Source organism: Pezoporus occidentalis, unplaced genomic scaffold (genome assembly GCF_034315485.1).
Source record: "Pezoporus occidentalis ecotype Australia unplaced genomic scaffold, CSIRO_AGI_Poc_V1 ctg172, whole genome shotgun sequence".
Lineage (NCBI taxonomy): Eukaryota > Metazoa > Chordata > Aves > Psittaciformes > Psittacidae > Pezoporus > Pezoporus occidentalis.
The window spans coordinates 140,134-151,711 of record NW_026913554.1 but is presented as its reverse complement, the minus strand read 5'-3'; the positions used below and the strand labels follow the sequence as shown (position 1 = coordinate 151,711).

Below are 11,578 nucleotides of genomic sequence, written 5' to 3'. Positions count from 1 at the left end.
TATCAGTGGCTTCCTTCATTCAAAACAGACAGAACAGACACATTTCAGTCCAATCTTGTTTTCACAGGGACTGTCAGTTTTTTGATTGAAGATGGTATCTAAGTTCGTTGTTGGAAAAAGAGGCATTATTGTTATTTTTTTTATTTTTTATTTACCAGATGGATCAAAAGAGTGAAACCACAGCTGCTTTCTTATTGCTCTGCGTGTCTGGACAGGAAATAAGATGGGTAAATCTCATCTGATCTCAAAGAATGAATCAGGTCAGGACATTTTTGTGCTCATATGAAGTGAGGGGGTTGGGGGTGGAAGAGAGATTTCGTCTCTCTTTTCCCGTAAGAGTGCATCCCAGAAGTACGCCCTGTTTTTATAGTCAGAGTTCAACTTTTTTGCTTGCTCAGGTTTTCATAGGATACTTGAAATACAAGTAATTCTAGTTACTTACATGGATTATTTCATCCCTGCACAGGAGCCTCTGCCAATTTTTTCAACATCCAAATAATATTAACATTACCATCTCTCTTCCTTCCTTTCCAGACAGAAAGAGAAATAGTCTGATTAGTGCATGTGGACATGTGTGGGTGGGTGGGAGTGAAGCCAAAGGAAGGGACAGAGTTAGCTTTTAGCCCTGAAGGCTTTGGTGCTTTATTCAGTGTGCTAAATAACTTTGGTCTGGCTTCTGTGGAATTTTAGTCTTCTGTGCTCATGAACTTCCCGTTACCAGTAATCTTCTTTCATTGTTTCAGCCAAACACTGGAAAGTCCTGGCCAAACAGAGCATCAGTCTTTAATGTAACTTAAATTACCTTAACTCAAATGGAGAGTGTCAAGTGCTGGAATTGAAGGCTTCAGCCAGGCTCACTTTTTGCACCAAGCAGAAATGGAGAGCAATGAGTTCTCATTGAACTGTACTGCTGACCCCAAATGCTCCTGGCATTTATATCCAGTCTGTGATTTTTCCAGGACACAGGCCTTCATTTTGAAGTCTGATGGCTTAGGAGTAACTTCGAGAATCACAGCTCCACAGACCACGGCTGTGAGGTTTTGCCTGGCCACCAATCTCAGAATGTCAACAGATTAAGTGTATGCCACCACCAGCAAAATACAGTGGCTAAAACCCTCCCCAGTTTACTAAGGAGCCAGGTAAACTAACCCCACAGCTCAGTAATCAGAAACTTGTCTTTATGGTCAGGCTAATGCGGAGACAGACCTAAATTCTGTAGGATACTGCAGGTAGAAAAAGAATTATCTTCTCACCATTGGCTTCAGTCAGGGAGGAAGGACCTGGGCTTTTTCATGGTGTTTAATTTCAGTCCTGCTCCTTGGCATTGGGATACTGAACAACTAGTTGTCCCAGAGTCCAGCATGACATCCCTCAGACTAAATGTGCAGCTGTGTTCCACATCCATGGGTGAAAGAAAGGCACTGGAAGTCATTGCATAGGATGGAAAAGGGAGTTTCTAAAATGCACCCTGGCCAAAAACGTTGAAGAAAGCATAAAAGAAAAGCTGTGAGCTGGCAGGGGAGCCTTCCTCAGCTGCAGGAGACCAATATTATCTGTAAGCTTCTACAATACAAAAATACTTCTACAAAAGGTGGTGTCTACAGTACTTGCAAAACTACACACAGATTCACTTTGCTAGAGGAAGTTGTAATTAGAACCAATATGTATATTTGCACTAGGAATTTTTATTTTTGCACAAAGCTGTAATGCTGGGAACAAAATTCTTCTTGGGGGAAAATGTAAACAGATTTCAAAGATAGGTATTTAAATATTTTTTTGAAAATAATCCCACTTATTTGTTATGAAATTTTTCTTTTCTTCCCACCCCACCACTGGAATGGAAATTAATCATTTCAGTTACGTTAAACCAAAATTTTTTTATTGCTGTGAAACTAGATGTTTCCTGTTTATGTGCTCCCCTTTCTTTTAATCTTTGGAATGTTTTAAATCTAGTCTGAAATGTTTAAATCTGTATTTTTCCCAGGTTGAACTAGCTTTTGAACTAGTTTCAGGGTTAATTTCGGGTACCTGAGTGAGTTTGCTGCCAGAGCTAACACACGTTCAGATATGCATGTCAAGTTCTTCTAATTTGTTCTGTTTATTTTTATTTTATAGTCTTTTGACTAGCTCCTGTGTTTAAAAAACATCACCCTTTCTAAAGCTTAGTGTCAGTATGCTAGTTTTCAGCACGATTTATTCCATGAGGTTGTTGACTTTAATTATATTGTGGATGCTCGGACACTGTTACTTAGTGGCTCAATTATACTTGCTTCTTGGATCAGTTCCTAGGTATTACTTAGGACTAAATGAAAAAGTAAAAATAAAGTCTTGTTTTCTCATGTGCTGTAGAACTAGTTGTTCCAAAAAGCATTTGTTTATCACGTTGAGAAATCACTTCCTAAGCCATAGACCATGTGGTGGTTGACTAACTTATGTCCTGAAACACAGGAGCAGGCTGTGGGTTTGGGAAAGGGCTGTCCAGATTGATGAGTCCAGTTACTTGACACTCTGGGCAACCTGGGTTTGGAAGCTCTGCTCCTTCACAGAGCTGATTGATAGGGTTTATTCCCTTGCTGCAGTGCTCAGTAACTTTGCTGAAGCCTTCCTGTCATGAGCTGGGCACTCAGTGATGGACACATGGGTATGGATTATGGCCCTGAAGACAGAGAGACTGGAAATGGGACTTCTGCTAAACATGAGAGCTGTGGGCTCTGAAACAGTCCTTGGAGGAGTACTGGAAACAGAACCTAATTATCAGTCCACTGTCCTCCTGGAAAAGCCTTGTGGACAATGCTGGGAAGGAGAGGCTTGGTGACTCCCACAGGCTATGGTGAAAAGGCCTGTCATTCTGGGGGTGTCTGCAAATCACCTCACCTTGTTAGTCCTCATCTACACCACTTCCCACAGGATTTTTTTTTTCCATGGACGTGGGCTATACAGATGACTCCTCCTGAGGTCTCTCTGGTATCTTAACCAGTGGCACTAGCAGATGCCCGTCTCTGTTGGCACATTGCAAGTAGAGATCTCAGAATCAGTATTCTGTGATCATTTTTATGACTGTTGGTTCATAGTTGTATCTTTTGTTCCCAGTTTACTTCCAGTTTGCAAGCTCTTAATTTACAGCAGGATTCTTACTGCTAATCCCCATGGAAGACCTTGCCTTTCCACCATTGCATATTTTCCTGTTTCTGTTAGTTCAGCTTTCTAGGTCATCCTTTTCCTCTTGTATGAGTGCTCAGGCCTCTTTTCCACTGTTACTGCTTTCTTGCTTAGTGTCATCAACAAACTTCCTCAACAAGTATTCATTTTTTAATCCAGTCATTAATGGAAGTATTCAGTAAAACTAGTCCTCAGAAAAATTAAGTCAGTAATTCCTCAACATTTCTTCTTTCCACGGTTCAAGCTTCTGCCCCATTTGCCTGGTTCCTTACCATCTCACAATTTTGGCTTTAATGCCCATTTTCTCCAACTTAAAACTTGCGAGATGCCACTGGGGACAAAACTCTTCCAGTGTCTAGGTAGATGAGGAGGACCAGATCTGGGCTGTGATTTCTTACAGGGTTCAGCATGTCACAGGGCTGAAGATTCAGCTGTCCCTGAAGGGTGGTAAAAGAGGGCAAGAACTGTCCTCCTGTTTGCACTGCTTTCCAAAGGTGGCTCATGATTATGCATCCTATACCTTGAGGAGCTCAAGGTTACTGCTGTCAGACTCTGAGGGTCAACAGCTGCTTGTACAAGGACACGTGTAATATGGTACCTTTGTTGCCACAGGTAGGTCTGAACTTCCCGAACCTTATCAAGTACCGTAGGAGCTAAAGATCCTACAGGAATCCCTCACTGTTCATTGGGAACCAAGCAAGAATACATAGATCAAAAATGAATGTGTTAGTTGTAAGGTCACAAAGTGTCCTATAGAAGTGCAGCAAATCCCACCTCTGTTCCAATCATTTGGTGGGTCTTTAACTCCTTAGTTATGCTATAATTTTTATTTTGCTACCAAGTAATTTTACAACCTACAAATCAGGCTACACTTGATCTTTTTCTGGACCAGACAAGCTATACTCACCAGCTGTTTGGTTAGTGAATAGATGTGATGGGTTTTCTTTCTTAACGTCCCAGGCCACTGATTCTGCAGCTGGTCATCACCTCCACCTCACCTCTGCTAAGCTCCGTCTCTAGGGCTGTGCCTACCCTTATTAAGGACTGGATGTGCCAGCACCCATGCTCTGCATGCACCAGCTATGGATCTCTGCAGAACGAAGGAGCACTGCTGTGGGCTGCTGTTCACATGGGTTCAGCATCTCAGCATGGTGCATTGTGTGCTCTTGGTTCAGGTACAGGAAGGGCTAGAAAGCCAATAACCCAGTCTAACAAGCACATGTAGATTGTCTGACATGTTGTCCAGCACTGTTGTGGGTCTGCTGTGAGCAGTGAGGGTGCATCTCAGAGGCTTGGGTTTGTATAAGCCAGCTCTTTGCCTCTTGGGGTTTGTCACTTTTGGGGGTTTCAGAGCTGCCTCTGAAAGCAGACACCTTTGTTATGTGACTTTTCAGTCTGACATTAGCCTGCTATTAAGAGAGGAGACCAGACAATTGCAAAAGGACCATGAAAGGAGATGGGAGAAGACTTCTGGCCTCCTGCTCCCTGTGGAAGAACAGGTGCCCTTGCCAGCAGCACAGCTGTAGTTAGAGCACAGCTAGGGAAGAAAGGGGTGGCAGAGAGAGGGGTCTTTCTGCAAAGAGAGAGACTAGCGTTTGTCCTCAGACCTCTTCCTACTCGCTGCTCCTGGGCACAGAAAGGCAGCCTGGACATGGCCCCTGGTGCCTGCTCTGGCTCTTTCCTCTCCTTCTTGGCTCAGTTCCTTGAGCTTGTTGGTTTCCTTGCTGTGGGCAGGAGGTGTTTTTGACTGAGAAGGTGGTAGCCTGGGGGTGGGTCGAGAGTAGGAGACAGAAGAGGGGAGGAGTCACTGATCAATGCTAATAAATAAAAGGCCCCTCTTCTTCAGTCCAGGGACCAGGACGCCAGGAGAGCTGCCCCACAGACAAGAATTGCAGGCTGGCGGGGAAGCGACAGCTCAGTGAGTATGCAGGGACCGCCTTGCTTTTCCTGGACGGCTGCTTGTTATTGATGCCTTGCTGGTGCTTCACAGCTGCAAAATGTTTTGAGCTCTTGCTATGTCATGCAGAACGCTGTGATTCTCCACTCCAGCAGGAGACGGGACAGAGAACTGCTTTTCTGATCTCCCCTTTATTTTAGGGGGCAGCAGATGTTTCCCTGGCACTTGCAGACAATTCATCTTAGCTTCTCTTTCTGTACTTGCTACCCAGTGGATGCTGCTAGAAAGCAGGGGGATTGGACTCACTGCGTTGTGTGCTGTGTCGCCTCTGCAGCAGCCCATTGATGCTGGGGAGGGGACATGTGTGCTGGTGAAGCATGGAGTATAGAGAGAGTAAAAAGGAAAGTGTTCCCAGAAGGAGGTTAATTGGTTTGGGGTTGTGTAGTCAGCATACTCAGTCATACCAGCATACTTGGAAAATGCATTGCCTCTGTGGTGAAAAATGAAACATTTGGGTCAACATGGTGTTTGTGGCTCTTCTCCTGTGGTTGAAGGCAGGGGATACTCCAGGCAGTCTTGGATCAGAGTCCTCTGAAACGGGAGTGAAGTCTTCTAGGGAGCAGAGTGCTCTGCCCTAAGTGAATGAGGATAAATAAAGAGGGTTTGTTTGGAAAACATGTTGGAGTTTCCACTGTGCAGCCTCACCTTCATGCCAAAGTACTTCCAGCATCTTCCTCTCTGTGCTCCACTGCTTTCCTACTGGGTTCTCTCCTCCAGACTCTCTCTCAAGCTGCCCTTTCTTGGCAGCTCCCATGAGCTCCAAGAGTGTACAAGACATTCAGGAAACCTATAAAATCCACATGTGATACTAACTCCAAAACTGTTGGCTCTATGGAATGCAAACAGTCCCAGAGCAGAGAATTCCCTTAAAGAGACTGGAATGGCAGGGCTTAGCGGAGCAGCAGAAAAGTCTCATTACGTCTCTGACCTTCTGCCTATAGCAGACTTTGGGCTTTTGCCCCAGCACAACCTAGTTTTCTTCCTCGTCTCAGGGTGAGCACTGAATGGGCAGGACATGGTTGGAGGGGGAAGGGGTATTGATGGTGCAGGACTGGGGTGGGATAATGGGAAAGAAAAGCAACTATTTCTCCCTGGTTTGAAATTGAAGGCCCTGCTCGGTTTCTCCCCCAGAGACCACAGGCTTCAGGCAAGGGCCAGGAGTTTGGCATCAAAAGGGTAAGTTGTAAAACCCAGAGTAATCTTGTTCCACTAAAGTTCTACTTCCCACTGGGGAAGTGTTAGGCTCTGACTAGCTGTCCCTGTAACTCTTGGCTGAGTCACCTGCAGCATGACTCCCCAGACCAGCCTCTGAAGGTGACAGCAGTGACAGCACCACACTGGCTTGAGTGGAATGACCTGCACTCAGAGTGCACATAGTCTGAACAATGTCAGTGAGAAATCATCATTCCTGCAGCTACACATGCACGAAACAGGAGGTCACCAGAGCTTGGATCAGACATAACAATGGTTACTGTGCCCTGTGCTCATCCCCAGGCAGTACGCATGATCACAGCCACCACTGCCATGAGGGAGAGCTGGCAGGCACTAGATACCCATCTTCCCTCCCTGCCTTGCCTCTAGCAAACTACTTCCCTTTGCTTGTCACCCAGCAGGGATGGCTAACTTTGTAACTCCTTGCATTGACGTTGGTGCCTGGTGGGGCAAAGGCTTCTAGCCCTAAAGAGGTGGCAATTCTGAGAGATACAGTTACCTCTGCCTTCACTAAGATGTTGTCCCTTGGGCTGGAAGAGCAATGTAGGGCCAAGACTCCAGTGAGGACCTGCAGAGATAGAGCTCTGGGTGCTGCTCTCATCTGAATGCAAAAATTGTGATCCCTTCTGCAGAAAGAAGGGATCCTTCTAGATTGCTGCTTGTCATTCCTGGAGCAATAAAGTAGGAGAGAGGAAGAGGCAGTGGGACCGGATTCCTCCTCTGGTGACTGGCAGGCTGAGACTGCAGCAGGGCCAACTGGAAGGAGGGGGGCTGAGTGGGGAGGGAATGTTTGAAGCCTCATTCTGTAAATCTCCATCAGCAAAGCTAACAGAACAGTCTGGGCTGGGTGTATCCAAATTTGGGATGATGGGGGCAAAGAGGGCAGATCAGAGGAAAAATTAGAAAGGCAAACATTTACATTAGGGATCAGCACATAACTCTCCCCATGGGCCCCCACGAGCCCCTGAAATTCCTTCCACTTGCTCAGGTCAGCTTTTCTGACCATGGAGGACTAGTGAGTGACATACTTGCCTGTGAATTATGGCCCCCAGCCCTGAAATGGGAGATGAAGGGGGCATGCCCCCTGCTTCCCAGAAGCTGATTCCATCTGCTAATAGAGGATGTTTTGTTACGGGTCCATAAAGAGTGTGTACCAGCCAGACGTTGCCTTCCCCAGGCTATTTCATGGGCCTCCTCCTGGCTCTGTTTTCATAGTAAACATTCCAGTTCTAACTTTGCAGGCAGCCCAAGATCTCCAGCTGCCCTCAGTGGGAAGAGAGTGACACAGCAAGAAAGACAGAGTGCGAGATTCCTCCTTGCGCTGGCACAATGCGTGCTCTTATCATCCTTACGCTCCTGGCTGTCTTGGTGATGGCTGCTACTTGCTATGGTAGGTGACCTTTTTCACTGGGTAAAGCTCCAAACCTACAGACTTCTTTGGGTCTATACAGATGCTTTTTATTCAACTTTGTGCTTTCTTTCCCCTTAACTTGATTTCTTGAGTGCTTTCCTGCCCTTGTGTCAGATCCTCCTAGCCCTGCTCCAGAGCTGTCAGCTCTATTTAATGTGATTTGTGGTCCGAGATGTTTCAGCCTCTTCCTTTCTGTTCCAGCTCACCTTGAAGACTGATCCTCTTTCTGTTTCTCTGTTGTCTGCACTACAGTAAGAGTTGTTATTCTTAATTCTTCCTTTTGAATTGGGACGTTACCCTTTCTCCTTTTCTAATATCAACCCCCTTTTCCTATGCGGCACACTGATGGAATTAAGATGCCTTTTCATGCAAGAGTCAAGCACATTTCACTGTGCTGATCCATTCCCTAAGACCACATGCAGGCTTTGAAGGTAAACAGGTATCCTGTCCACTGCACTGTCAGGATCACAAAGGAGAGGAGCTATGCTGGTGAATCACACACTTGAAGACCAATCATGAGCCTTGAAGTCCTGCCTATGACACTAGATAGCTCCATTCTAAACTCCTAAACACCGTAAACTCATTATATAAATACCACGTCACACCACTGATCTCTTTTTCTTAAACAGATGCCCTAAAACCTGGTTTCTCTGGTTTGTGTGTGTCAAAGATTGATCTGCCGTGTGTGAAAGACTCTGAATCTCATCAGTACAGTATCTTACCATATGTTTTAATCTTTCTTTCCCCAGAGTCCCATGAGAGCATGGAATCCCATGAGTATCTCAGTAAGAGACTGCTTTACTATTTTCTTAAATTTGAAGTGGGCTACAGACATCTTCAAGACCATTTCCTTGTATTTTACTGTAGGGATTAAATATGTGAAACCACTCAGGCCAGGGAAATAGAGTTTAGTACGTGATGGTGTTTCAGGACGAAAAGAGAAAGGATTAAAAAAGACTTCACATGTTTGGGCACAAATGCATTTCATTGTTTTGCAAGAATATGAGAACTGGAAAATGAAGAGTCATGAGCTTAGACCCCTGCTGCATGCACCTAAAATAGGTTAAGTCCCACTAGAAAAGGACATTCCTCAAAAAACGCTAGGATGAGCATGGGAAGAGGTATTGCAGAAGCCAGTGACATGACTTGTTTTCCTCCAAGGACAGGCAGAGACTTACTTGCAGCACCTTGGAAGAAACAGGTGGGATGTGTGAGCAGGAGAGATCCTTCAGCTGAAAGAGAGCATTAGAGTCACAGGAAAAGCATGAAAGGGTGGAGAGTCTCAGTCTGGAACAAGCAATATCCTGGACAGGTTAGAAAACAGATGGATTGAAACTAAAAAGAAATTAGACCATCTGGAAGAAGGACTTCACAAAGCAGCTAGTCAGAAGCACAAAGGCACATGTGGGAGAAAATACCAAAGACATCCACAGGCTCCTGAACCTCCTGAACTCTGCAATAGGGCTGTGGTGTTTCCCAAAAATGGCAGAAGGGACCTTCAGACACCTCAGTCTAAAACTGCCACACAGACTGCTCTGTGACTACCGAACCTCAGAAACAGATGAACTTACCCAGGCTCTTCCTGTTTCTACATGCAATTTCCCGATGCTGAGTGTGCCCAGACCTCCCATATTCTGTGCAGCTTGGCACCTACCTTCTGTCCAAGCTCTGCTCACTTGGGGGCTGTGGCAGCAAAATCACAGTAGCTTTCCCTTGAGTGGCTTGACTAACAGCAGAGCAAGAGAAGCTTGTGCACTTTCATAGAGGCTGCAGAAGCCAGAGGGAGGGAGGGCCTGTGAGCAAAGCAGTGGGGTACACAACACGGAGTATTAAAAGGTTCTGGGTTTCATTGTGCATGGGAGAGCTGACAGGAAGCCTATTATAGATGTGGAAGTTAGCTTTGGCTGAAATATGGCCTTGAAAAAGTGTCAATCTACTCTTAAATAACCCCTTGCCTTCTCAGATCCCTTCATCAACAGGCGAAGGGCCAATGACTTCATACGAGCTGACTCGAGACTAGAAGCCATCACTCAGGAGAGGTATGTTATAGCCTCAGGACACTAAGGATGAGAGTGAGAAGAGGTATCTCCTTGCCAAGCACAGGCTGGTACCAGGGGTGGCAGCCATAGTAATTCTGAGAAGCCTGAGTCCCTTTCTTCAATGTGAGGTGTCTGTGAAGTCCCTCATCCCTTGGAGAAGCTGGAACTAGAGATCATAGAGAGCAAGTCCTTACATTTGAAATCATGTCATACGCTGGAGGGGCTCTGCTTAATTTGTTCAAAGGAAACAGAAGGAGAGGAAATCAGTGTTGGATGGCCAGAAAGACAGCTCAGTTTGAGATCTTGTTCTAGTCCTCAAACCTCAAGCAGAATTAACACAGCTTTTTCTAAATCACAGAGCCATCTGGGGGCCTCCTTGCCTCATCTATGAAATGTAAATATAGGCAGTTTCATGCCTTATTCAGGGCTTGCAAAAGTAAAGGCTGAAGCACAGAAATAATCTCTTAACAAGGCACTTCTCCACAGTACCTGGTGGCCCCTTTGCAGGACTTTTCAGGGCTTTTTGTTCCATGCATGGCTTTGGGGAACAGCAGAAGAGCTGAAGGCAGCAAGCTGGGGGTACTGCCGAGGAAGGACTCTTCTCCAAGTTGAGGCAGGAGCAACCTCCCTCTCCCCACTACCCCAGTTAGCCCTGAAATAAAAGGTTGCCTGCAGAGGCAAAATGTTCCTGCTGTAGTCACGTTGCTCCCCTGTGTGTAGTGAAAACAATATGGTATGAGGAGCTTTTTGCAGCTGGATGATGGAATCTCATTATGGACCCTTATAGGGGGTTGTGGGCCAGAAAAGGGCTGTAGACAGATTTTTAAGAGGACAGCATTTACCCTTCATCTCTCCTACTTTTGCAGGATCAGGGAACGTAGTAAAGCGCCCTACGAACGTCAGAGGGAGATGTGCGAGGACTACTACCCATGTGAACTGTATGCTTTTCGCCATGGCTATGCTGCTGCTTACAGGCACTATTTTGGGAGGAGGAGAACCAAGTAAATGATGACCTAAACCTACCCTGGGGCCTGGAGCCCAGGGTATTTTCCCAGAAAATGCAGTGGCTCTGAAACATACTCAGTTGCTTATGTCCCTGTATGTTATCCTGCCTGCTGCTTCTCTCCCTTGTAGCCATGGATTCCTACACCGTGTTAATTAGCCCTGAGCTGATGTAACAGAGATCAGAGAGAGTTCAAGATGTGGGTGTTTACTACACAATAAATTGCTGGTTTGATACTATCTTCTTCTGAGTCTCAGTATTTTGGGGTGGAGGTGTGCAATTTTCCACGAAGAAGCTGAGTCTGTTTATTATAGAATCTGACTTGGATTATGGAAAATAAAAGTCATTACCTTGCAGTCCCATAAATTTGAAATTATCTACAAAGCTTTCATTCCAGGATCTACAAGTGCCTTCTTTTCGAGGTCACTGGCAAATTTCGGTTCCCACTCTTGAGAGATCCTAAAATGGCATGGTGCTCAGAAGGCAGGTGAGATGCACTTTTTGAAAATGAAATCTAAAATATCCTTCCTTAGTTGGGGAAACAAAATTCAGAAGGCATCTATATAATCTTAAAAAGAGGGTTGGGGAGAGAGTAAGTGACAGAAAAAGCATGTAAATTGCAACTTCTTTATCCAGCTACCCTTGAGCCGTGAGGTAGGATACTCCTGTAGGAAGGAGTACGTGGTTCAGGCTTTACTCATATTTCCTTTTGGAATCTTCTTTCATGCCTGTACTTCCACTTGGAATGATTAGGGTAGCACTAGAAAGCTGCAGAAACCAAAGGTGAAGAGGGGCTC

The 11,578-nt window shown here is 45.5% G+C and overlaps 1 protein-coding gene across 2 annotated transcripts; it reads left to right on the top strand.

Moving 5' to 3' along the window:
- The first annotated feature begins 4,933 nt into the window (after nucleotides 1-4,933).
- MGP (matrix Gla protein) lies at nucleotides 4,934-11,137 on the top strand. 2 transcript variants are annotated; one of them, XM_062613992.1, is made up of 6 exons: nucleotides 5,063-5,077; nucleotides 6,248-6,292; nucleotides 7,570-7,718; nucleotides 8,489-8,524; nucleotides 9,703-9,778; nucleotides 10,645-11,137. In XM_062613992.1, the coding sequence occupies exons 3-6, from the start codon at nucleotides 7,658-7,660 to the stop codon at nucleotides 10,781-10,783; spliced, it is 312 nt and encodes a 103-aa protein (XP_062469976.1). In that variant the 5' UTR covers nucleotides 5,063-5,077; nucleotides 6,248-6,292; nucleotides 7,570-7,657; the 3' UTR covers nucleotides 10,784-11,137. The 2 variants fall into 2 exon arrangements, with proteins under 2 accessions (XP_062469977.1, XP_062469976.1); XM_062613993.1 differs by lacking the exon at nucleotides 6,248-6,292 and having other exon boundaries at nucleotides 4,934-5,077.
- The last annotated feature ends 441 nt before the right edge of the window (nucleotides 11,138-11,578 follow it).